Source organism: Lagopus leucura, unplaced genomic scaffold (genome assembly GCF_019238085.1).
Source record: "Lagopus leucura isolate 7727_CA_CO unplaced genomic scaffold, USGS_WTPT01 Super-Scaffold_100009, whole genome shotgun sequence".
Lineage (NCBI taxonomy): Eukaryota > Metazoa > Chordata > Aves > Galliformes > Phasianidae > Lagopus > Lagopus leucura.
The window spans coordinates 9,064,723-9,091,163 of NW_024962266.1; the positions used below are offsets into that span (position 1 = coordinate 9,064,723).

Below are 26,441 nucleotides of genomic sequence, written 5' to 3' on the forward strand. Positions count from 1 at the left end.
GGGTTTCCTTGTAGGAATTTAAAACTGTGTCTGTGAGACAAAAGATTGGCTATTGCTTAAAATTATATGATTCCTTTCATGGCTTATGTTCTATCTTAAAACTGTCTAGCTTTTTAAAATCAGTACTTCTGTTCAGACTGTTGCAGAGCCTCACTTCCATGATTTTAAGTACTATTTTTGTTTCCTACTGAAATATGCTTCTAGCTTGTCTTCACTCATTTCTGTTCTTCAGCAGTGCTCTTAACTTGAATAGCTTTTTCTAATCTGATTTCTTCTGCTCCAATATGTTTTCTTTCTGCTGTTTTGCTCAGGCTACCAAATCCAGCCTTTTCAGTCTCACCTTACGAAGTGGATTTCCATTCTTCTTATTATCTTCAATAATTTTTTTTTGCAACCAGTCTACTTTTTGTTCATCATCTTTGAATGTGGATGGTTATAACTGCACACAGAAAACCAGGCTGGCATCTTGTTACTGCCTTGTACCAAGACTTCCTTGTCGGTACTAGAAACACGTTTGCTGATGCATTCTAGCATCATTTGCTTTTTTCATAGCTGCGTGATGCTGAAATATCACAGACCATCTTTACATGAGTTAATACGTGATACCTTCCTTCTCTGTATCAATTTCAGATACTGAATCATGTTAGAATTCTATTAGAATAAATGCATCAGTTTGAAATTTTGCGCTGCTGAACTTAATCTCATTTTGATCAGTTTAGCCAAACGTTATTTCCATCAGTATTATACAGGGGATTGATTGGGGTAATGGAACGTTTTTTAGTCCTTTCAGATGGGATGCCTTATCCTGCTAGCATCCAAGCAGATTCTTTATCCAAAGGCAACTTGAAGCCTATGCATTTGAAAGCTGTTACCTCAAGCTCTGTCATCCACTGCCGCTTTGGGGGTGGGGGGAGGAGAGAAAACAACAACGTATGCTCTGGACGTATATTTACTTTCTTTTATTTTCTTCAGTTTTGTTTTTTACAATGGCTCTTTTTGTTGTTTATTTTCAAGTACCTGTATAAACACAGAACCAGGCAGTTAGCTGGGTGTGAGGTACTTAGAGCGTACTGTGTAACTGCGTGGTTCTGTTCACTGCTACCAGTGCTTTGTTGTAAAGTGGCACATTGAAACATAGGGTGGTAATTCATGAATCAGATGCTTCTGATCTTTGTAAAGATTTGCATCAAACATGGGAGTCTACAATAGCAAATATATAAGACTAAAGTGATGCTGCATTTATGGGGAAAAAAAAAAAAGAGTTAGTGGCATGAAAGTGTACTCTGTATATGAGAACAGCTTTGGGAAAAAGCATGCACTCCTGTATAGAAAATCTAAACAAAGAAATGGCTTTTTTAGTGGTTAAATATTGAGTTTTTATTATATGAAAATAGTAGGAGATTAAGAATAATTTACATTTCATAGAAGTCAAAGCAAGAAAAAATAAACTTGTCAACAGTTAAAAAAAGTTTAGATATTTTTCTAAAGATACAAAGCTGTATTAAGGTATAATATAGTGCTGTCATTTCTTAAGTTTCTGAAATAGAAAAATAAATCTCCTTATGCAGAAAAGAAAAAGTCAAATTTGGATTTATCCAAAATGCTCCAGGAATCCAGCAAAAACAAAAGCTCTTACTGCAGATCAGGAACTGTATGTAATCTTCACTTCTATTCTTCTTTTGTAGATATTTGTTTGAAAGAGACAATGTCTTTGGCTGACAGCCTGTATAACCTACAGCTGATTCAAGAATTTTGTCAGGAATACCTTAACCAGTGTTGCCATTTCAGTCTTGAAGATATGCTCTATGCAGCTTCTTCAGTAAAGGTAAAAAATAAAAAACACTTAGAAAATGTAAGCCTAACACTTAAGCTGTTTTTTCTAGTAGTATCATCAAGCCTTTTGATCTGCTGCTGTGTGGCTGAGTGGAAGAGCATATTGCATCTTTTGAGGTACAACAAGCAGTAGATTTCAGCAGGATGTAAAACTTCTTTCTTTTGGCAGCTATGTTGTTCTACTAATTTTAAGCTATTTTTAAAAGAATACATTTACACAAACTTTGATTTTGTGCAAAATAATTTCATGCTTTATCTTCTTTCTTACTGTTGGTTAAAATGTGAAGTAGCAGTCTGCATTAGTTTCAATTTTTAAGACACAAAAGCACAGAATTTTGATTTACTGTTCATTGAATTATTGCTCATTGTCTTCACTCATTTGTGTCTACAGTAATTTCATGGGTTTTGAACCTTAAAGATTTTTTTACTTTGGTAAATGTGTTCTGTTCTGTATACTGATAATTTTTTTTTTCAGGTTTTGTTCTCCCAAGTTAATTTTGCTGAAAAGAATAAGCAGGGACACAGGACCAAACACCGTTTGTTTTTGTTTTTGTTTTTTTAAACAAACAAACACTTTTTGTCATCCTAATATTCTAATCTTTTCACAAGGGTAAAATCACTTGGTTATCCTATTGTTTTTAAACAGTGTGGAAAGTCAGAGTAATTGATTTATTTCTTGTCTAATTGTAACTTCAGTTCTTCATTATTGTGTTTTTCTAAGATTTTTTTCCTATATAAATGCTCTTTATTTGCTTAAGGTTCTTGTTGGCCTGCCTTTAGGGAATGAAATATTGTTATGGAGTCAGCATATCCATTGCAGATGGTCTGTAATTGGTTTCTAAATATCTGGGTCATTTCACTGCTTTTTATGATTTTTTTACTGCACTCTTCCAAGCTGAGTCACAGAGGCCAGAACCTGAATACAGACAGCTTTGTTGTCTCCTGTAGGGCTGAACCCAATCCTTTTCAAATAAGCAATAAGCTGCCAGGATGAGTAAGGGCAGCAGGACCAGCCCCTCGAAGTCTAGACTACTTAGCCATTGCTGTTTTATTTTGTATATGCAAAGCTGTCTAGTGACTGCTTTCAATCAGCTTTTGGTGTTTTTAAGTTTCATATAAAGTAGTTTACCTACATACTTGTAATAAGTCTGTTATATTGCAGCCTCTTGTCTGTGGTTTCCCATGTGGTCCTAAACAAACACATGCAGGTTTGAATTATATCACAAGCCGATATAAAGTAAGAAGCTTAGGTTAAATACTTTGTCAATATCCCAGTACATCATCTTTAACACTTCTGAAATGCTACAGGCTCGATAATTTTGCAGTTTCTGAATGGTGTTTAAAAGGGAGTTTAGAACTCTTTAAATGATTTTAGAGCAGTTCTACAACTGAGAAGGGGCCTTTTGTGACCATGTTGCTGTGGTGTGGATACTTACTTAGATGTAAATTCTACAGTTAGACTGCCAAGTTCTTCTTTTAAACCTTGATGTGGAAACTTTGGCTGGTGCTATAAATTCCGTTTTTCCAGTGTTAAGAATAATTTACTTTCAAAATAAATGCACAGTTAAAGGAGCTCTTTCTAAGTTTTCCAATGCATCTGAATAGAGGGGGTTTTAAGTAATGTATATATTGCCCAAATAATTTCATTGTTACTCAGAAAAAACTTGTATCGCAAACATGTATTTTAAATATTATACATTGAATTAAACTGGTCTACAAAATTCATATACATTAGTTTTAGGATTTTTAGCATCATGCTTTCAGGTGTCAATCAACAACAACTTCTCTTTATATTTGGGGTGACTCATACTGTTCAGTAGGTAGCACTATGATGCTTTTTGTGTAAAAAAAAAAGCTGTTTCACTCTTAATGGTGCCAGAAATAACAAAAAAGAATCAAAACACCGATGCTGGAAAAAGCTTCAAGAAAAAAATTAAGTTGACTTACTGGCATGACCGTGCTGGCCCTAGAAATTACACTAGGTATCCTGACTTCATGCTAAGTGGTCAAGCACAAAGTGCATACCATACCATACACACTTTGATTGAGTCAGTGTGAGATGCATCACAATACAAGAACACCTTTTGCTAATTAAACTGATATTACTAATAGAAGAAATCCATCAATAGCAGACAGCTATTCACATAATGCATTCATTTGCACACACAACTAACGCTTGCACGCTCACTCAGTTATTTTCATTGGGTTGGAACAATGCTTGGGAAGCCAACACAGTAAACAAAAGCCCTCCCAGATGTAGGGATCACGATAGCCCACTAGTGGCTTTTTGGAAGGTGTTCAGAGTGTGTGTCAAGAAGCCACCTTTCTCACTGTGTGTGTGTACAGGGACATGGAATGAATCTGTGTAGTTGGTCTGCACAGGGCAGTTACTGCTCTCTTAGTGTGGTTAGGGTTATACAACCTGTTGTTGGGGTTGCTCGTCATCCTGTCCAGCTTCTCCTATTCTGAGTTCTCACAGATTCAGGGCCACGAGCATCTGCAGCACTGGGTTCTTGGGAGACTTTCATGTGCTGTTGCTTACCACGTCTGCTTCCTATATTTGGCTGCTGTTTTCTGATAACTAAGAAATTATTCATCCAAACTTCCACAGAGTGCTTTTATTCAGGTGAATGAAAGGTCTCTGAATGAAACAATTGTGAGACATGGTTACTGCCTCTCATCTGAGAAGGACATTGCTCTGACCTGAGTGTGGGCCAGTGAACTGAACTATTTAGAATCTGAATTAAGCACATCGGAACCTTATTTTGCAATTGGATACTAATAAGAGCTGACAAAACAAACATTTGCATGGTAAGCCAAGTGGAGAGCATGGTCCCAGAGCTTCCTTTTTTTTTCATTGGAAAGAATCTGATGAATTGAGCAGCACAGACCATCTAAATATTTGTTTTATCATTAAAATGTATTGCATCTGAGCAGTTTGAATACATGCACTTTCCTATGTAAAGTAGTTGGTGACTTTGCTAACAACATGAGTAGAAGTTATAATGAGCACTGCCTTCTTTGTGATGTAAAAAATGATGGTTGTATATATTGCATAGGTTAATCCTAGAAATTAAGGACTGGGCTTCATCCAGTAGTGCAGTGCAGCTTTCCCTCTTATCTCAAGGTAACAGTGCAGATCATGCCTGCTGGCGTGTGTAAGCCCATATTAATGTGCATCTGGGCTCTGTAAGGACCCAGAAGAGCAGCTGGCTGTGCTTGGTGAGGCACTTGGGAATGAATGGAGGGGGAAGCACAGGGACTGCCTTCCTATCTGGCTGGTTTAAAAGGAGTGGAGATCAGGAGTGAAAATGAAGGTTCAAGCAGTGAATAATTAAAGGGATTTTCCTCCCAGGAGGTGCCAAACACTCCTCAGTCATTATTTGAAGGGGAGCACTGGGGTTTTATTTCACTGATGTTAGTTGGCTGGTTGTCCTGCTTTTTTGTTCTGATTTGGAATAACACTGGAATCTTCACCTTGAATTGTTGCGGCATTTGTTAACCTGTAGAGGGTCCTAATGCTTCTATGGCTGCTTTTCCAATCAAATTTATTGGGTTCTAATCTGATTGTAAGCCATTTGTGTGGTTTGTTTATACCAACTTGTGATTGTTCTCCAAATGTGCATATCTAAAACCTATGAATATTACAAGGGATGTAGCTTAATTTAAGTGGCAAGACTAGACGTGCTATTTCTGTTTTCTGTAATTTCCATGGTGTATGTTGAGAATAGAGATATGCAAGAGAAAGTTCATCTTTAGATGTACATTTTCATAAAACAAGCTGGTTTATGTCTTCCTTTGATGCAGAAGCAAGTATTGACTTGAGACCTTATATTAAAAATAGGGGATCTTTTTCAAAAGATCTTCCAGTAGCAGAAGATACAGTAGCAAAAATGCAGCCACTAATACATCTTACTACATGCAACTAATGAACAGTCTGCGGACAAGGTGAAATATAAAACTGAGTAAATTATATCAGATTGTTGTAGCGTATGTGAAGTTGCAAGTCTGCCATCTGCTGAGCAGTATTTTCAGCCTGTGCTCAGAGCTTAATTATGGACTGTTGTTTTTTTTTTAAACTACTGAAATACTGTTATGTTTCTGAATATTGTGTGTATGCACATGTAGTAACCATATAACAAGGTATTAAAACTTAGCTTGGCATGATCAAGGCAAAATCAGTGGAAATAATATCTGCGTTCCTTGCAGTGTGGACTAGCAATGTTACCACAGGCCCACAATTAGTTTCTTCCCTCCTCACCCGACCGGCGAAAAACGAAAAAAAAAAAAATTAAGCTACTGATCATTGGTCTTCCCCTTGGATAATGATTAACATACTTTTCTGACTACAAATAACATGAGGAAAAATGCAGTTTCCATCGTGATATTTCATCACAAAACATTAATGTAGCCTGAGTTCTAATAGAGCTGCACAGCCAACACTTTTTCTTTGTAAGTACTGCTTTGGGTTATGGAAAAACAAGCTTTATTGCAGCAGCTCAGGACTGCATAGAAAATATTTTCAGAAGAACTATCTAAGCCCTTCATAGAACAGCCACGCTATTCAATGCAGCATCTCCACATAAAAGTAGGAATTACTGTATTTAAATACAATACTACTTGAGATGGGAACACAGCTATGATTAGGACATTTTATGATTATTTTCATAGTAAAAATTATTTCAACTTAAAAATGTACAAGTTTCAGGGGAAGGAAGGCTTAGTATTAATAGATGGCATAAGAATCTTAACATTAAAGACCATATTGTGTCTGAAAAGTAGATACCATTTTTCTGTTTATGTGTATTTTTTTCTAATTGTAACAGAATGCTACAGAAAAGGTTTTGCTGTGTGCATCTCTCATCATTCCTTTTCTGTCTTGCTGAACAATCCGATATAGTGTTTTTCCTGGTCTGTTCATAGCTTTGTCTTTAATAACTGTGGCAACATCTGGCTGATCCCTTCACTGTCTACTAAACTACATGAACAGCTTTCATTCTAAGAGCATCCCTTCTCTGAATTGGAGGCTTATCTGCATTAGCAATGTCCAGGAAAAATAAATCTGAATCAAAATTATCAAATAGATATTTTAAATTACGTTTTGAGACTTGCTGATGCAGAATTGAGATCATCTCATTTATTATTAAACCTTTCTTTCTTAGTTTTTAGTTTATTTGATAAATATATCCTAATGCCTAATGTGTGTAATTTTTTTTCTGTAGTAAATTGATACTGCATTTAGTATTTTTGTCAGGTGTTTGCTTGCAGTTCAAAACTCGAGGTTTCTTTCTACTTAAAAAAAATAAAAAAAAAATAGCCACTAGCTGGGTGATCGACAACAGAAAGTTTACAGACTCTACAGTTGTGTATGTCTGTGCCAACCAGAGACAATTTTCACTGAGAAACTAAAAGTCCTGTACTGTTGTTTTTACTTTCTCGGGGCTTTTCTCTACTTTTTTTCTTTTTTTTTTAATGTGTGGAAATGGCTAACCTATTTGACAGGCATCCTTTTCCGCACATCCTGTGCCTCCCTGCCCTGCCTGCAGGACATTGGTCCTGAGTGTATGCTCATCATGAAACACTTTGACCCACACGGTTACGATCTGGTCGAGTGATGGGTGTTGGATAGATGGTACTACAGATCACTGTTACTCATTGCATTTTTTTAAGGAAGCAATAGCGATGTGAATGTAAGCTGGAAACAGAGATATATCCCAAATGCTGTTTGTTCCCTTTGCTTGCAGTTAAGGGTTATGCATTAACATACGTTTCTCGGGTTCTTTGTCCTGTAGAGCAACTACCTGGTGTTCATGGCAGAACTGTTCTGGTGGTTTGAAGTGGTGAAGCCATCGTTTGTACAGCCTCGTGTTGTTGTGCATCCCCAAGGTAATTACATGAAGGATTGGTTTTGATATGCGTGTTTTTAATATGTATGAGTTCAGATAACTGTAGCGTTCCCAAACGCTGTGAATATCTCAGTTAACAGGATTTGGCTTTGCACCACCCCTTTAAAGGAGCAAAATGCTCTTTCCTCATGCTAATCTTCATCTCATCTCATAAATCATAATTAGATTTTGTTGTTTACTACAAAAGCCTCATTTGAATTATAGTGGTACAATCATTTGCAAATTTTCCTGACCTAAATAAGCCTAGAATCCATCATGCCCTTGCAGAGATTATATTCGGAATAGGGAGCCAAGATCAGAATTTAGCCTGAAAAATTGTATGGCTGAGGAAGAGTTACTGAGAGAAAGAAACAGAAATCTGGAGAGAGCAAATAAATAGTTAACTTTAACCTTGCATTTTGCACCTGGATGCACAGCACAGTTTTTTGTTGGTAAACCTACAGATTTAAAAAAACAGTTCTGGAGTAAATCTTGAGATAGTAAACATAGAGGTCATGGTAATTTAGGCGTTCATATAATACTAGTATGATAGTCTCTCCAAGAGCTGGAAAGTGAATTCTTTTGTGTGATTTGAACACCTTTTTTTGTCTTCTGGTTTGTATGATTCATAGTACTTAAAGATATAAGTTTGATTAATATTGCTAACTAATGTAAGTCGTGGCCAAAATACTGCTTCCTAAATGGAAAGTCAGTCTAGTTTTTGGGGGAAAAAAGTTTTTGTTTTTGTTTTTTTAACAGAAAACCATCTAGTTAAGAATATTTAAAATATATAAAAAAGAAATATTTTCATTTTTCATTTAAAAATAATAATAATGGTGTGACTCCTCTTTTTTTTTATTTCCTCCTTTGCCTTCTCTGGTCTGTTTTTCATTGTCTTAATCAGTGCCAATATGAAAACTGTGGAAAAGGTAAACCTGAAAGGAAGTGATTGCTTTTTTAGTCTATATAATGAAACCTCTGAACATTTTTTAAATCTTTGGAAATAATTACTTGAGTTTATTTCAGAAATCTTTTCTGCTCTGGATGTTAATTGAGTACTAAACTATGGTAACTTGAGCTTTGTTCTTTTTGGCAGCTGAACCTGTGAAAGATGCAGCTTCTGCTCACAGTTTGAATGCTAACAGAAGAAATTACATGGATGGCCCATGTGGTTCTGACTTTGTAGCCAGGTAAAGCCAGAGTGCCAGTAGTACCCTTTCAGTCTTTTAATCATTCTCTTGACAGAGTAAAGGAAGCCTTTCAGTGATCTGATCTGAACCGAGTGAATGGGAGGTAGCGTCGCATTATATTTATAAAATGAGGGCAGAAGTTCTATTGATTGCTTCTAAACTGACACAGAAAGGACAAAATTCGCATTTTAGTTGAATATTCAGAAAATTCTTCCTTGGCAGCCCTTGCTGGTAGTTGTTTTTTATTTAGGAATTTATACTGCCCTTGCATTAGGGAATACAATTTCTTACAATGATAAAATGGCATGATTCTGAATTGTTCTACTGTATGTATCTCATGTGTTTCCCGTGCAGACAATGAAGTTATTTTAGTGCAAATGAAGCTTCTATGCCAGGAGAAAAAAAAGCAGTCGTTTTGAGTATACTTTTTGGAACAGAGAGGTTCCTGAGGCCAGTTGACACCATGAAAAGCTACTGCAAGCAGTCCAGTGAAGTACTTAGCCCTTTGTTCTATCCTTTTTTTCTACAGAACATATCCCTGCTCTGACAAATTGTCAGTAACCAAGTATCTTTTTCATCTAAAAAAATATGTACATTTTGTGCAAAAGTGTACATTTTGTCTGTGCCAATGATTTTGACTTCTAAATTGAAGAGGATTTATTGAAAGCTTTAAGTTGAGCATCTAAATTCAATTCCTAAACAAACTGGTACCGTTCCAAATTTAACTATCAAGTCTGTAAGTTGCCACCATTCTGTTTTGTAACATGGCTTATTTTTCCCAGACATGTTCAGTAAAAATTGTGAAGTCTGTATGGCTGGCAGTGGATAGTGTATTCTGCAGTCTCATTGCAGCACTTGTTTAGTTTTTCTAAAAGTGATGGACATGGTTTGTCCTGGAGTATTATGAGAGCAATCTGTAAGTAGTAGAAAGAGCTATATCTTTATTCGTAGACTGATGTACTTTATACAACTTGGTGGTACTTGACAGCATTGAGAGATGAAGAAGAGGCCTGAGGAGTTATTTCAAATGCTAGAAATCTAATGTGTAGGCTGCAGTTTGCCATCAGCCAAGATTGCTCTGACTGCAGGATGTCTTGGCTTTCATTCTCGTTCCAAGTGGGCATTCCTGCCTGCTTTTCTCTATGACATTGTCACCTCAGTACACAATGACAGGAAAAAAAAAAAAAAGTAACCCAGTCAGAGAAAGTAAAAAAGTAAATGTTTTTCTGCTGGCTGAATTACAGCAATGATTCAGAGCAGACTCCAGTGCAGAGCCAGAGCAGCACAGAGGAATGGGACTGTGGCAGCAAGCAGTTACAGTGTCTGAGTTGCCATGGAACCACAGTCTTAGTGCCAAAATCAGTCTTTTCCTGAGAGAAAATGAAGCATGTAGATTTTCTCTTGGTAAAACAAATTATCAGATGCTGCTGGATTAAATGCATTTGTATTAAGACAATTTAGGAAATATTGATTTAAAAGCTTTCACGGAAATCTCAAATGCCATTTAAAACGGATGTGTTTAGCTTGTGCATTGTTATTAACACCAAAGGTCATGCATTAATGAGAAAGTCTTTTGAGTAGTTTTAATGTATACTTACAGAAGATGGTGTTGTATACTATCAACTAACAGTATTTTCCTTAAATTGACATGAACATCCTCCCCACAAATATTCTTTAGAAACATTTCTAAAGCATGCTGTACATAAACTATAAAAGCACTAGGCAAAGGTCTTGGAAGTCAATTAGAGAAAAGAGAGTTTGGGAGTCTACTTTTAATCAGTGAACGAAATTCAGAACATGAAAGGTTTTTATCTGTCATGTTTTGAAGTCTGACTTCTTTACACGTTTTACATACAAAAGCATATGTCTTCATGCATGTCTGTGTTTGGTACTGAAGAGGCACCTGGTTCAAATCACTGCATTATGTATGAAAGCCTGTTCTGGATTAAAACAGCTACTCTGTTGCAAACCTTGTCTGTGAACCAAAAAAAAAAAAAAATAATCTCTTTAAGTAGAAATGGAGAGAAGCTTTGAACTACTGTTCTAGTGATTAGTATTATTACTGCTCTTACTACGTCTGTCCACACCTTGCACATACTGCAGTTGAAACACAAAAATGTCAGATTAAGCAACAGGAAAGAGAGTTGTGTGTAAAACTGTGGTATTAGCTGCAATCACTCAACTTGTTTTTTTTGTTGCTAAAATCAAGCCTAAAAATGAGACCTTCCTAACAGTGACTTGAAATATTGTCAGGAGATGTGCACGTGAACAAAACCAGCACTGCTCTGTGGCAGTTTCAATAAGAGAAAGAGCTTTTTGATTTTGTGTCTATCTACGTTGAGTCTAGTTAAAGGTAATAATGTAGCATGCTGCTTCTAATTTGCTTTAAGAATTAGAAGCTTCTAGAATTATTATTCAAGAATAATGAAGCTTCTAATACTTCAAGAGAAGAATTGCACCTTACTTTCTCCCTTGTATGAAAAAATAAATCTTTTGTTGGCAAAGGACATAAAGTCTTGCTGTACTTTTATAATGTGGCTTTTGATGTATTGCTTATAATTTAATGTTTCTTGCTTTATAGATTGGAAAGTCCAAGTTACACACCATCTCACCAACTGCATACACCCCAGCAGCCTTATTCATCTGTCCCAGGTAACATTTTACAATTGGCTTTAAGGAATAATGAGACAAGATTCTGAATCGTTCTGAGTTAATTGTGACCTTATTTAAATTTCTTCAAACTTCATTCATGCCAGTTGTTGCTGAGAGAGTCTTACATGAAAGGCTGGTGAATGAGTTCTGTAATTTGTAAAATATACAAATGGGTAAGTTTGTGCTTGTACCACTTGCATTTTTTATTTGAACTCATTTTTCGTTATGTGAAATACGGCTTACAACAATTATTTTTAGTATATTGTAGTAGTACTTGTAGTACTACTAGTTTCACCAGGGACAAGTCCTTTTCTGTGATGCTGCAGCTGCCCAGAAAGGTGTGGTGGATGCCCCAAGCCTAGAGAATTCAAGGTCAGGCATGACCTTGACCGGCTGAGCTAGACTGATAGAACTGTAGGTGTCCCTGTTTGTTGCAGAGGAGTTGAAGTAGATGACCTTTAAATGTCCTTCCAACTCAAACGCTTCTATGATTCTGCATTTTACTCAATAATAAGTTGTTGTCTAAGGAGTAGCATATATATACAGGATGAAATTAATGAACTTAATTGCTCAAGTTATGTTCTGAAAACAAACTTCTGCTGTTGCAGTGATGTAAGTAGTGAAGCAAATTAATTTGTTAAAGCAACAAAAAGTAACTGCTACGAAAAATCATGTTAATGATTTTTGGATTCCACTTCAATTTCACTTAGGAGTCATCAGAAGGTCCTCATCAATGTCTTACGTAGATGGCTATGTAGGGACATGGCCAAAAGAAAAAAGGTAAGTAGTCTTACCATAAGAGTTGATTAAAAAGTGATTGTGTTGTAAATGTAAATGTGATTTGGATTTTCAAAATCTAGTAATTATTTTACAAAAGTAGAAAAAAAAGAGAAAACTGTATCATGGATTAAGAACTCAGCAATAGGAAACAACCCTGAGAAATAAATTATTTTTTATATGTTAAATACATTTACATTTACCTACTACAATTTAGCCAAATGAGTTAAGAGTCACATTATTAAGGAGTTCAGTATCAAAAAGTAGTACCAAAAATTCTATTAATTTCTATATAGTAAGAACAGTCAGGCTGGCGATGTCTCTGTTTTCGGTTAGACCAGTCATAATCTCTGAATGTTTAGGATATAAGCTAAAGATAAAACAGTTAGAGTTACAACGAAGGGTTATTCTGCAAATCTAAGTTGTCTTTTCACACCTTGATTCTGATCTACACTGGCAATTTTTATATTCTTCAAGTGCCTCGAACTCATTCCAACCTATAAAAAGCATTGGCTGGCTCTGAAGAAAGTGTTCTTATATTCTGTTCTGTTGTGCATTTTTAATGTATCCTATTTGCAAATGAAGCTGGTCAAGATACAATATACATAACAGTCCGTTTAATACTGCAGTCTTCAAATAACTTGTAGAACAAATATGAGTATTTGGTTATTAATCATGGGTTGCTCAGTTATTTCCTTTATTCTTATCTCCATAAGGTCATCATTACATGGAGTTTCATTTGACATTTCTTTTGACAAAGAAAAAAGCATTCCAGTATCTTCTCCAAACAGAGGTATTACTAGATCTGTGAGCAATGAAGGCCTTACATTAAACAACAACAACCGTGTGCCCAAACATATTAGAAAAAATCTGTCCTTCAGACCAGTAAATGGAGAAGAAGAAAACCAAGATATTGAAGAGGAAAAGGACACAGTAGCTCATACAGACACAAAGGCCCATCATTCCTTTAGCACAAATCAAAGAAATGCCAATGAGAGCAGTCACTGCAGGTTTCCCAACGGGGCTTTGCAAAACAGAGCCATTCTGGATGACTTTGGCAATCAGATTGAGACACCAACAATTGAAGAGGCTTTGCAGATAATTCACGACACTGAAAAATCTCCCAGAGTTATCCAGACAGACCAAATTACAAATGGATTCTTTCTTCACAATCAGGAAATGAGCATCTTGAATTCAAACATTAAACCAAATCAGTCTACCCCTGATCTGATCACAGACACTAAAGGTGCTTTAAGTCCTGTGACTGACAATACAGAAGTTGATACTGGAATACACGTTCCTTCGGAAGATATTCCAGAGACGATGGATGAGGATTCTTCTTTAAGAGATTATACTGTAAGCATGGATTCTGACATGGAAGAATCATCTAAATTTCTTCAGGATTATGACCTAAGAGCTAGCAATCACAGAGATCAATTAAGTCCCTGTCCTAGCTCAGTAAGTACTAAATCACAGGCTGGCAGTAGTGCTTCTTCAAGTTCAGGGGTTAAAATGACTAGTTTTGCAGAGCAGAAATTCAGAAAGTTGAATCATACAGATAGTAGAAGCAGTGGCAGCAGTTCTCAGAAAACCACACCAGAAGGTTCTGAGCTGAATATTCCTCATGTGGTTGCTTGGACTCATATTCCTGAAGAGGCATCTGTTCCCCAAGGAAGAGACACTACACAGTTACTGGCTTCAGAACTGGTACATCTTAGGATGAAGCTGGAGGAAAAGAGAAGAGCAATTGAAGCCCAGAAAAAGAAAGTTGAAGCTGCTTTCACTAAGCAGCGGCAGAAAATGGGAAGAACAGCGTTTCTTAACATTGTGAAAAAGAAAGGTGATGGAGTATCACCTCTCCGAGAAGAGGCAGCAGGAGCTGAAGATGAGAAGATATTCACTGACAGTAACAGACTGAAAGAAAGAGAAACTCAAAAAACAGATGAACAAACTAATAAAGCTTCAGAATCGATAAAAGAAAATCCTGAAAATTCTCACAACAAATGGTCAAAGTCTCCTGCTACTCCTATGGATGCTGAAAAGCAGTGGAATTTAGTTAGCCCCTCAGAAGAAAATTTTAGTGAAGGAGATATCTTAGAATACACCAAATCTATTGAAAAACTAAATTCTTCCTTACACTTTCTACAACAAGAAATGCAACGTCTGTCCCTTCAACAGGAGATGTTGATGCAGATGAGAGAGCAGCAAGCTTGGGTTATTTCTCCTCCTCAGCCTTCTCCTCAGAAGCAACTTCGGGAGTTTAAGGTTTCATCAAGGCAAATGGGAGCTCCATCTCCCATTGCACCTTTCTCACAGGAATCTCCCCGCTCTACACATCAATCTCCACAATCGTCCAACAGGAAGAATGCATCTTTTCACATAAAAATGCAAAGGACTCCTAGGCCAAATGAACTGAAAATAACACCTCTAAATCGTACCTTGACTGCCCCAAGGTCTGTAGATAGTCTTCCTCGCTTGAGAAGATTTTCTCCAAGTCAGGTTCCCATTCAGACTAGATCATTTGTTTGCTTTGGAGATGATGGTGAACATCTGGATGAACCACAGTTGAAGGGAAGTCTTCTGAAGGAAGTCAAGCCCACAGAAGAGGTAGCAAAAGAAGAAGGACCAAAACTTCTGAACAAGTGCGAACAGAAGTTGGAGGAAAAGGAGATAAAACCCCTTGAATCTAGTGTTTCTGAAGTATTATCTCAGCCCATAATAGAAACTGTCTGCCTCACTCCAAATGAAGATCAGCTAAGCCAACCAATGTTGCCAACAGCAGCTCCCAAAACAGCTAACTTAATTGAAGTTTCCCTATCAGATTTGAAGCCACCAGAAAAAAAGGAAGTATCTGTTGAGAAATATGAAGGTGAGAGCGATAGAGAACAATTTGAGGATGACCAGAAAGTGTGTTGTGGATTCTTTTTTAAGGTAAGAGAACTCCCTGATGTCTATGCTTGCGCACAACTTCCTCTGAAAGGGGAGCTACTTGGTTCAGATACGGTGTTTCAGTGATGACTTTGTACTGAAGTCAAAGCAACTGTAAATGTGCAAGCCTATCTTCTGCATTTGATGACTAATTGACAGCATGAGTGGTCAGATTCTAGCACATCGCAGTTCTTAGCATGACAGAGTACCCCTTTCCTAGGCATGGAAGAGTGATTGAGGGTTTTGATGAGGAAGATGTGAGCTGAGCTTTTGTGACCTTAATTAAATATGCTTACTTATCACTTCAAGTCTTACCTGCCGATTTCATGCCCAAGCATAACTAAAAGCTGGTAAAGTACAGCCTAGGTTTAATATCTCAGTTGCGCATTGAAGAGCATTTCTCCCACTGTTGCCTACTTGTGGGAGTAGAGTCTTTTGAGGCTGCCTTTTGAAATTAAAGGTTATATTCATGCGGGCTTTTAGCTATAATGTATGTAGTGAGAGGGATGTTTAGACAGTGAAAGCTGGAAAGATTCAGAGTTTCCATCTTGGAATGCCTCAAAATCTTGCAACAAGAGGTGAATAGACATGTGCCCTACTTGTCTGGGAGCATTCCTCAGTTCTAAGAAAACACCTGGCTTGATCAGCAGAAGTCATTGTATATGTTTTCTTATTATTGCTTTCTGTGATAAATTGCTTTCATCTCCATACAATGTTCCAAAGCTGAATGCAGCAGTTCATGCGGCATAGCGTCTGACTCTAAACTAAAATATTTCACTTAGCAATTTTTTTCCATCCCAGTTCAATTTTGTGTTACACTTAGGAAGTAAAGATTCTTTTTTAGTATTTTTAAGAAAAATCTTACTGAAATGATTTTTTTTCTAACTACCTCCTAACTGCGTTAAGATGTTGCAACCCATCCTAGAGTTAAGTGCCTAATGACTTGACAAAATCATTTGACTCATGTAGACATCTTAATATTTGGGTCCTTTTTCCTTCAAATGCTGTTGCTGCTAGGATGATCAAAAGGCAGAAAATGATATGGCAATGAAACGAGCAGCATTACTGGAGAAGCGTTTGAGAAGGGAAAGAGAGACTCAGCTTCGAAAGCAGCAGCTGGAAGCAGAGCTAGAACATAAGAAAGAAGAGACAAGGTAAAACTAACTACATATCCTGATCCAAATGACTGCCAACAGTGAGCATAGAAATGTCATATTTAATAGTATAACTTCCATGTCAAATAATTCATCTTGATATATATGCAAGGTTATTTAATCCCAGAGTCAAATGTGCTTTGGAGCCTAGCTGAAGCCATGTGCCAGCTGGTCATGTGAAATCAGCAGGTGGCCTCAGTCCATAGCTTACACTGAACACAAGCCCTGCTGTCCTGTGTGATGCTCCTCAGATTGTTACTCTGCCCTGCACTTGATATTCTGAGGGAGAGCTTATCAATTCAGGCTTCAATCTGCACAAATGTACAATGGCAAGTTTCTCTGTTCCTATTATTGTCAGAGAACTCTGAAGTTCTGAAAATCTAGTGCTTGCGTTTTCCCCATTGGTAATGTACTAACTATAACTGCTATCTTGGGAAGTTGCTACTGTTGAATTTATCTGATGATTTCTTAAGGCGCAAAACAGAAGAAGAACGTCAGAAGAAGGAAGATGAACGAGCACGGCGAGAATTCATTAAGCAAGAGTACATGAGAAGGAAACAACTAAAGCTTATGGAAGAAATGGATACTGTTATAAAACCGCGTTCCTTGTCAATCAAACAAAAAAAGCCGCGTCCGAAATCTATTCATAGGGATCACATTGAGTCACCTAAGACACCAGTCAAAGGTCCACCAGGTAACCCGTGTTCATGTGGAAGAAGAGTCTGTTCATGCTAAAACACCAGCTTAGGTTCTGGTACTAACAAGCACGTGCATTGAGAAGTGTCTTGTGCTAAACTGAAGCTGCACGTGTCAAAACTGGAGAGCAAAACTGGTGAATAAAAACAAAAATGTGAATGTCACCTGCTATGCGTATGTCAAGAAACAGAAACGTTGAACTGTATGGAAACCCATAGAAACAGCAATGTATGCAACAAATTTTGTACACCCATATGTATTCTTACTAGTCACTAATCTCTTCTCACATGTGACAAACAAAGAACGAGTAACACTTGGCGGAAAGGAGGTAGATACATAAAATGATCACCATAAATTAAGAGTACTTACGCTCTTGCTTAATACAGTCAGAATTACATTTTACTTTAATGTTTTGTATTATTATTCTGTTTCACTTGCTTAGCTACTGCATATGTAGTTATGAGCATCATAGCAGCACCAATCATATGGAACAGTTAATTTAGATATCAAATGACTGCAGAAATGACTGAAAGAAATGTTGCCAATTTCCAATTAGAAAAAAGTAATTAGACTGCTCTGTTATCCTTTTTGTTATAGCCTTGTAATGTCACTGGATTTTCTCTAGCAGCTTCCCTCCATTTTCCAATGAAATCTAAACTATTTCATTCACACCTTCCAAGAGTAGGCTTTAAATTCAACCTCTGAAGTTTTTGTTTTTTTTAAATGAGGTCTTTTTAACCTTTACTGCACTCTTTGCATAGTGCCCATGTTCATGCTTCACAATAATGCTCAGTTGCAGACTATCCCAAATGGCTGAGTGTCAGAAAGTGTTGAGAATACAGTGCACTAAGTATGCACGCAGGTTTATCATGTACTGAAGTAAGAGTTGCTTATATGAAAGCGCTCAGAAAGTTTTGGATGCTGGTGTTGGATCTAATGAACAGACTCTGCTACTTGTGTAGGTTTTTAAGCTTAAACTTTGTTTTTATCCAGGTTCACAGCTTTATCGTGTTTTTTCAGTATCTAGTCTTTCACTGGCATCACTGAATACAGGGGACAATGAGAGTGTGCAGTCAGGCAAGAGAACGCCAAGGTAAAGCTAAAATAACTATTTCTTTTTTTTAATCATCTATATAGAATTAACATAGATTTGAAAGAGGTGATCTGTATATTTCTTACTCAACAACAGGTATATTTTTTCTGTTGCAAGATATAGGCTGTTTACCCTCTCAGGCATTAGGAAATAAAACCGTGGTCATTTATTCCACTAATTTTACCAAGTAAACAAATCGAGCAGCTGTAAATGAGGTGAAAATGTGGCCTCTTGAATTCATCTGTTTGAAGTCTCATCTTGTCAATGTTTTACTAAACCAGTGTGCTACCTGCAGCTAGATAGCTTCTTTTCTTTCCTAACATAGTAACTTACTTTCTGTGATTTCCTCTAAGTGGTAGCACAGGAAAGAATTGTGTTCACTGGAGTTTCAGGCTTTTCTGAACACATGTATCTATTTTGCATTAAGAAGTACCTGAAAATGAAATCACAGATGACTCATAGTGAATTTCAGAACCAAGTTTGAAGTTACCTTCATGCGTATTCTGTAAAAGTATTTTATAAAGAATGTGAATCTACTCTCTTAATATTGTAGCTTTTAAAGTAGTTTTTAAAACTAATGTTTAGATCTGAGTCTGTGGAAGGTTTCTTATCTCCGAGTCGCTGCGGTAGTCGTAATGGTGAAAAAGATTGGGAAAATGCATCTACGACTTCTTCAGTTGCCTCCGCTACAGAATACACAGGTCAGTGACAACAATATTCAGGAAAGTACCTGTCTATTATTAGTGGTTCTGTGCATGAAAATGCTTTGATTATCTGCGTTACGAATCTTAAAACTTTGTAAGGATGCTTCCATAGCAGTGAAAATATCTAAAACATGGTTATAATACAAGATGAAAATATTAAGTTCAAAATAAAGGTACTGACTCAGTAGCACTTCTAAACTGCAGTTAGGCTCAGAACAGCAGATGGACTGAAAAGTTACTCTGTGCATTTCGATCTGTCTAGCAAGGCAAGAAGAGTAAAAATCTAAACTCGATTTAGAATAGTGTGACAAAAAGCAAAAACAAAATTGCAACGGGGAAGTAGTTTTCTTAGTAATGTGAATTTAAATATTCTGGACCTTTGTTTCCAAACAGATGCTTTGTGGTTTATTATAACCTTCACAGTCAGCCTTCTAATTCTTTTATTATGAATCAAAAAATAATGGTGTCTTCATCCATCTTCTCCAAACATATACCATGTGATAATGCAAAGACCACCATCATTATAAAGACTGTGCTTTTGCCCACGGTGTTTTGCCAGACTGTGTTTATTAGTTGACTTGTCATTCTTCCCCTACAGGACCAAAGCTTTTCAAAGAACCCAGTGCTAAATCCAATAAGTATATAATTCAGAATGCTCTGGCACATTGCTGCTTGGCTGGAAAAGTGAATGAAGGTCAAAAGAAAAAGATACTGGAGGTAAGGGTGTTTTTTCCCTAAAGGTTAAACGCCTGTGTCAAACCATGACTAAGATACTAAGAAGACAGGTGAGTATAAATGCAGATATTGAAAGGAACCTTTCTCTGAGATGATGTCAGCTCTGATGAAAAGATTTGAGTAATTTCTGTGGCTTGTTTCCTCTGTGAGCAGAAAGGTTCTCTAGTACAATAGAAACAACAGCTTATCACATTGGATGTGCAACATGGGAAGCTGAATTAATTAAAAGGCATGTTATTTAACTAATAGCTACTATCTGTTTAATGTGGGAACTTGAGTATGAAGATTGTTAGCATTTCTTCACACGCTTGCTTTTTGCAACATGAAAAAAAATTCATTTTATTCATAAGGATCCTGCAGTTAGTACCCTTACAACTAAAGCTACTTTTTGGAAATAACAAATGAGAAGTCAATACAGACTCCTTCAGTCCAAGTAGGAGAGCAAAATAAACCCTAGAAACCTTGGGAAAGAACAGCTGTAAAGTGGTCAAGCTTATCTCTAGAATGCAGCATGCATATTCAGAGCACATCTCATAGAATTTCTGTTGGGTGGAGTAGGAATCTGAAGGTTTCAGCTGACAAAGAATCTTTGCTTCGTATGTATCAACTGACTTAATTTGACCAGGCTTCACTGCATTTAGGGATGACTGGAACCCTTTTTAGCACTATCTTTTGGGCACATCTGGACATATATATATTTCCTGTTTTTAAACTTGCTTGGAAAATTATAATGATTGAAAATAAGGTGTTCTAACAGAAAGAGTTGCACATAAGTTTTAGCTCGGATAGAAAACAAATAAAAAATGACAGTGATAATTTTGAATGTTTTCTAATGACAATGCAAAATTCAAATTGTGAATCTTTTTTCTGTTTTTTTTGTTGTTTTTTTTTTAAAGGAAATGGAGAAATCTGATGCCAATAATTTCTTAATCTTGTTCCGGGATTCAGGCTGCCAGTTCAGATCTCTGTATACATACTGCCCTGATACTGAAGAAATTAATAAATTAACAGGGATAGGTCCCAAATCTATCACAAAGAAAATGATCGAGGGACTATATAAATACAACTCTGACAGGAAGCAGTTTAGCCACATACCTGCTAAAACTTTGTCTGCCAGTGTTGATGCAATTACCATTCACAGCCATTTGTGGCAAACCAAGAGACCAGTAACTCCGAAGAAACTTTTACCCACCAAGGCATAGTAGATGAGAGAAATTTCGCTTCAGACAATTATGATAAACTTGCACTTCATCTTTACTGCCTATAGGAAATAGATCTCTAGTTGCCAACAAGACTCTTAGAACTTAAAACTGGACACAAAGTTGTATTACCATGTCCAACTGGAATGTAAACACAGTGTTTAGGAGTGCAGAAGATTGTCGCTTAAGTGAATACTCTGAGTGATTATGGAAATGTTTGACTTGTGTGGAGATCTGTACGTGCTAATACAATGTACGGAGTACGCTCTGTATTTTGTTTGGATACACTGAAGCACTGAATGTTCATCTTTAGTGATCAAACTACATTTTTTTTTACATCCGTTGCCTTATATGTTAGTATTTGTGCTTGTCTTGAAATTCTGTTTTCTCTCTTTAGAGAGAGAAATACTTCCTAATATCCTCAGTACCATGGAACTTTGCTTATTTACTCTTACACTAAAGACTCTACAATGGTATATGTTACAGAAAAACAGCTGAATGAGTCTGTTCTGCAAAATCCTTATTGAGTACTGTAATAAAATTAGCTCATTCTCCTAAGTAATTGTAATTCTTTTTTAATTAAATAATACTGATTTGCTTATAGACTAAACACTAAAGCAAAAATCCTTCAATTGTTTTAAAATTCCCTTCAAATAAATTATTTAGTAAGTCAGGGTGTAGTCGAATAAAGGAATTATTCCTGTCCTGGGAAGTTACCATCTGAGATCTAATGACTGACTACGTGCGTGTTCATAATCCCATTAAAATGCAGAGCAAAAAGATTTGGCAGAACTCTAAACCAGTTTAAGCAAAAGTGCATTATTTTGCATTGTTGCAGATAAAGAAAGAGCACACAGCTACTATGTCTCCATGGCGGGAATAAAAGCTCATGAAAAACAATCAGGACTGGATGGCTGATATTCGCCTGATAGAACACCAAAAATATTCAGAATCACAGAATACACTGAGACACAGATCTTTTGGAAGCACCATATCTAATTCCCACTGATTGTAAGATTTAGGCCACTGCTTATTCTTTCTTTCTGCCTTCAGATCAGTTTTCCAGGGAACAGGCAATTGATTTCAGAATTTTCAGTGTCTTAGTAAATTCCTTTCTTGATGTGTGCTAACAGACGATGGCTTGTGACACTTAACAATTAGAAACACATACGGCAGAAATGGCCTAAGGGTACATTTCAATAAATTGATAGTATAATCATTTACAAAGATAAACTTTAAGCATATTTCAGTATTATTTACAAAGGGCTGCATTTTGTTTCAAAACAGTGTTTGATTATGTTACAGATTACTCTTCTGTTTGATGTTTCTCTTATAATTTGCTTTTAGCATAGCACTGTTCTGAAAAAAAAAAACAAAACAAAAACCAAACTACAAACTTGAAGCCTCCCCTAAATCTGTGGCTATTTTGATAGTGTACATCAGAGGATTTGTTGGGGGAAAAATCTCATTCTCAGGAAAAGACTTGAATGATTTGTGATTCTGTTCTGTTTCAGTGTTGCGACACCTACATTAACATAAGACAGTGTTGTGCTATAAGTGTGTGCTCCATTCTCTTTCATAAGGACACTAAAATTAAGTTCATATTTCTCTCATTAAAGTGCTTTGAGAGAAACAATGCCTCACTACTATGATGTACTCATTTACTTATACAAAGATGCACCTGAATGAGATACCATTAAACCGTTTAGAACAGTACTTTTTTAAATTATTATGAAGCCTTAGGCATCAATGCATCTGGGTTACAAATATTTTCTCAAAAATGCTGTCAGTTTTACTGTAATTTATGTTCTTATATTTATGTATATTTGTTAAATCTGTAAAAAAGAAAAAAAAAAAAGAAAAAACACTTTAAAATATGTTTAATATGTTTGTGGCTCAAAATTATTTGTGGTTAGCAGATTCCTATTGCTTGCATGTATATCACCAGGATATGTAACTCTTATATTTCAAGTGTATACATATTGTGTATATAGCTATAAATAATATTAAATGGGGCAAGAGGGTTTGCACATTCTGCCTGTTAGACAGTTCCTGCAAATACCATTGTAGGAATATGTTGAGTAACAGTGTGAAATTGTGTATAATATACAGTGATAGAAGAAACCAGAAGGCTGGAATCAACTCTTACACGTGTCGAAGGACTTCACAGGAAGTTTAATAATGGGAGGATTTTCATTTCTAAAACATGTATTATGATTTAGCTGGTAACTTGCAACACCGTGAAGACACACATTGATCTAATCAAAGTGAGCTTAAGTACATAACAGAGGAATTGTCTGATTCGTTTTAGATATATCTGAATGTATTAAAGAAATCTACACTTGTCAGCAGGTGAAAGATTTGTGCAATGTTTAAAAGTAGAATGTGAATAATGCAGCTGAAAAGTTCATTGCTCGCAGTATAAAGTTTTACTTAATACAGGAAAAGTAAAGCTAGATGTGCTTTTCCTTTTTAAGCCTGCAAATTTTCTAATTACAGTGGGTCTGCGGTTGGGATCATGTTTAAAAAAAAAAAAAATTAAAAAAATTAAAGTAAATTGAAAACATGAAAATAATAAGGAAGCTTTCCGTGAAGGCCAGTATTTATCACTGACCTTTTCAGAACACACTGGTGCTTTCATCAGGGGTATTACTGTTGTTGCTATGACTGAATTGCCAAACTATCATGTTAGGTTTTGGAGCAAAATTTCGTATTCTAACAGTCACAACAGCTACTGATTTTTTTTATTTTATTTTAGGATGACTGTTAGTTTTTATTATTTGGCTGTTTAAAGCCAAATTCAGCTATTTAATTGATTTAATGGGCAATGTTGGAAAATGTACAGTGTATTGTGTGCTTACTTGTCCACTTCTATGGAGCATAGCTTCCATATTTTTTCAAATGCTGTGCTGTAAAATATTGTCATTGCTACTTATGTGGTACCGTTGTAGTTTTTTCCTTTCATTTAAATAAAAGCATGGCACCAAATGTGTATTTATTTGTTCTCGTGTTTACTCCTAAACAAAAATGGAAGCTATATGAAGTCCACATTCATGCTTAATTTTTCTCTTCATATGGCATTTCAGCAATGCAGAATTTTTAAGAAGTATGCAAATTTTTATTTCTCTTTTTTGTACTGCAGTCTTTCACGTATAATTTAGCTTATAAATGTTGGTTGAACCAGGCTAATGAGTAATTAGGCTTCTCGTTACCTTTTTGCAGTCTACACAGAGTTGTCCTGTTCTCTTCAGAGGTGAGTTCCACAATTTCAAGTCAACTGATAGAACTAACTGGACTACAGAGTTGTGTGTTAAAAAAAACATACAAACTTAGTGGTCAGTGTAATAGGATTGCTTCAAAAGGGCAAGTTTTCGAGATGCTCTCATCTTGAGCAAGATGATTAAGACAGCTAGTAAAGAGGGACTTGTGTGAAATAAGTTGTATTTGTTAGTTTTGCAATTCTGAAGAGAAATTGTATTTAAGAAAAAAAAAAGCCCTCCCTTTTAGATACATTAATTAGTGTTTTTTTTCCATCCTAAGTTTTTCATGTGTGTACGTGTGTGTGCTGTGCTGGATTGCAGAGCAAGAGCAACGTTCTCTGCTGAAGTGGGACACGACATCACTGCAACACCAGCAGGCAAAATGAATTGTTGTGCTGACACAATGTCTAAATATTCAGATTTACTCTAAGGGCAGCTTCAATAGGATAGGAAATTCAATACCAGGACTTCTAGCAGTGAATTTAAAACTGATATAGATGAAATTGAATAGTTTTCCCTCCTTTCCTCAAAACTGCTTATTTTTCAGCCAGATCAGTCACTTCCCTGTACAGCATTACAAACAGTTGGGAACATACAAATGCAGAGTTAAATGTCTGCATACTTTAAAACTTGCTTGAATATGAAAATAATAGAAAATGTAAAGACTTGAGTGGGTCTGTAATAATCCCTAAAAAGCATGAAGATGCTTTGCACAAACTGCTGAATGCTGGTGGCAGATAAGGTGCAAGGTCAGCATTCCAAGAAGGTATCTTAGCCCTCTTGATATGGTATGTGGCCACCTGCATTATCTATATAATAGTCCCATTTTTTTCTCTAAGGCAGCACGAAACAGACTGCAGTGCCTTGCCTTGTTACTAGCCAGTGCAGAACTGCTCTACTAATCCTGATTTTCAGGCTCCTTAAATACCCACACCCAACAGCTTTGCTATTCACGGAGTCACCTTCTTGTGCCATAATGACTAGGGAGTTCAAAGCAAGCTGAGGCTGCCCCGAAGATATCCTGCTGTGCCAGAGTAAAGTTTTGAACAGCCAAAGAACAGGAGCTTCTATCTCCCCTTTTCCAATAGGATGCTTCTACTATCCTCTCCAGAATTATTAACTGCTCAAGCAGGCACATCAAGTAATGCTAATGGTTCATCCCCCTCCCCGAGGGCAGATCCTTGGTTCAGGAAATCTCTTTCAAGACTCTAGGAATTTACTGCTTCCCTGGGAAGAGCCCTACATTCTCCATAGGAAACAGAATAGTTGTAAATTCAGAATTTGTTATTCCTTTGGAGTCTCTAACTTGGGAGAAGCCTTACCGTTCTTTCATACCAGAACTCTTGCCCTCTAGAGGTGGAATCTCACAGATTTGATCTCCAAACCTCCCCTGAAAACAGTTACAGTGTGAGAGATTGGTAAACCACAGCAAAGCCATTTGTGAAACAGAGATAAAATTTTAAAATGTATGTGCTCGGCTATTGCTTGGTTAGCTTAAAGTGTTTTTTCATCCATATGTACATTCTGCAGATGTTTTCAAGTCATTTTTCCTATAATTGCTGTTAAGTCACTTCTATTAAGAAACAGAAATGAAATTTTCTATTAATCTTTGCCTCTGGATGTAATCAAGTGACAGGCAATAGCTTTTGCAGCAGAAGGGAGGAGGCTGTTTTAGCTAGAGAACCCAGCCAGCCTTTTGGGATGCGGTGCTGAGACCTCGGTGCTGCAGAAGGAGCCGGCAGCTTCCAGTCCTGGCTAATCCTGTGCGTAGTCACTGCTGCTTAGCCAGGTGGCACCTTGCCCAAGCTGCTCCTCATGGGCCTGACTGCAGGACATCTCTGCGCATTCCTTTCGGAAAGAAGAAAGAGAACAATATTATGAGGACATTTCCCAGCTGCACTTCAGCTGATTCTTAACAAAACAGTTTGCAAGCTGGATCAATGCACTGCGCTACTTAGCTTTTTTAGCTATCAGTGTGGGAGAATCCAGATTGTTCCCTGACCACCTGTCACACATCATACACATGTAATTAAAAGCGAATCAGGTCTCTACTTCCTCAATTAGAAGACTGTCATCCTCCATTTCAACAGGGCTAGCCATGCAGTGTTGTGTATGTACCAGAATTTTGTCTATGTGGAGCACTGGCATTTTAATACGGTTTGCTTAAACTCATCTCAATGCAATATCTGAACACAGAGAAAGCATAGTTTGTGTTCACATAATCGGTCTTAGCTGCTGTCTTCTGAGAATTATGAAGATGCATTAAACTTAACTGAATGTTAAATCATACGGAAATGCATCTTTGTATCTCCTATACAGCATGTGTAAGTCTGAC

The 26,441-nt window shown here is 36.7% G+C and overlaps 1 protein-coding gene across 5 annotated transcripts in view; it reads left to right on the forward strand.

Moving 5' to 3' along the window:
* Window positions 1-23,834, forward strand: part of CAMSAP2 (calmodulin regulated spectrin associated protein family member 2) — a 72,261-nt gene extending 48,427 nt beyond the window's left edge. For 3 of the 5 annotated variants that reach the window (XM_042873587.1, XM_042873589.1, XM_042873590.1), the window contains 12 exons: window positions 1,686-1,825; window positions 7,626-7,719; window positions 8,815-8,908; window positions 11,490-11,560; window positions 12,271-12,340; window positions 13,054-15,268; window positions 16,283-16,419; window positions 16,893-17,113; window positions 18,109-18,208; window positions 18,794-18,909; window positions 19,511-19,629; window positions 20,544-23,834. In XM_042873587.1, coding sequence (XP_042729521.1) covers window positions 1,686-1,825; window positions 7,626-7,719; window positions 8,815-8,908; window positions 11,490-11,560; window positions 12,271-12,340; window positions 13,054-15,268; window positions 16,283-16,419; window positions 16,893-17,113; window positions 18,109-18,208; window positions 18,794-18,909; window positions 19,511-19,629; window positions 20,544-20,849 — 3,683 coding nt within the window. In that variant the 3' untranslated portion in view covers window positions 20,850-23,834. The remainder of the gene's footprint in view (window positions 1-1,685; window positions 1,826-7,625; window positions 7,720-8,814; window positions 8,909-11,489; window positions 11,561-12,270; window positions 12,341-13,053; window positions 15,269-16,282; window positions 16,420-16,892; window positions 17,114-18,108; window positions 18,209-18,793; window positions 18,910-19,510; window positions 19,630-20,543) is intronic. The other 2 variants (XM_042873588.1, XM_042873591.1) reach the window with 1 other exon arrangement.
* Window positions 23,835-26,441: the final 2,607 nt, after the last annotated feature.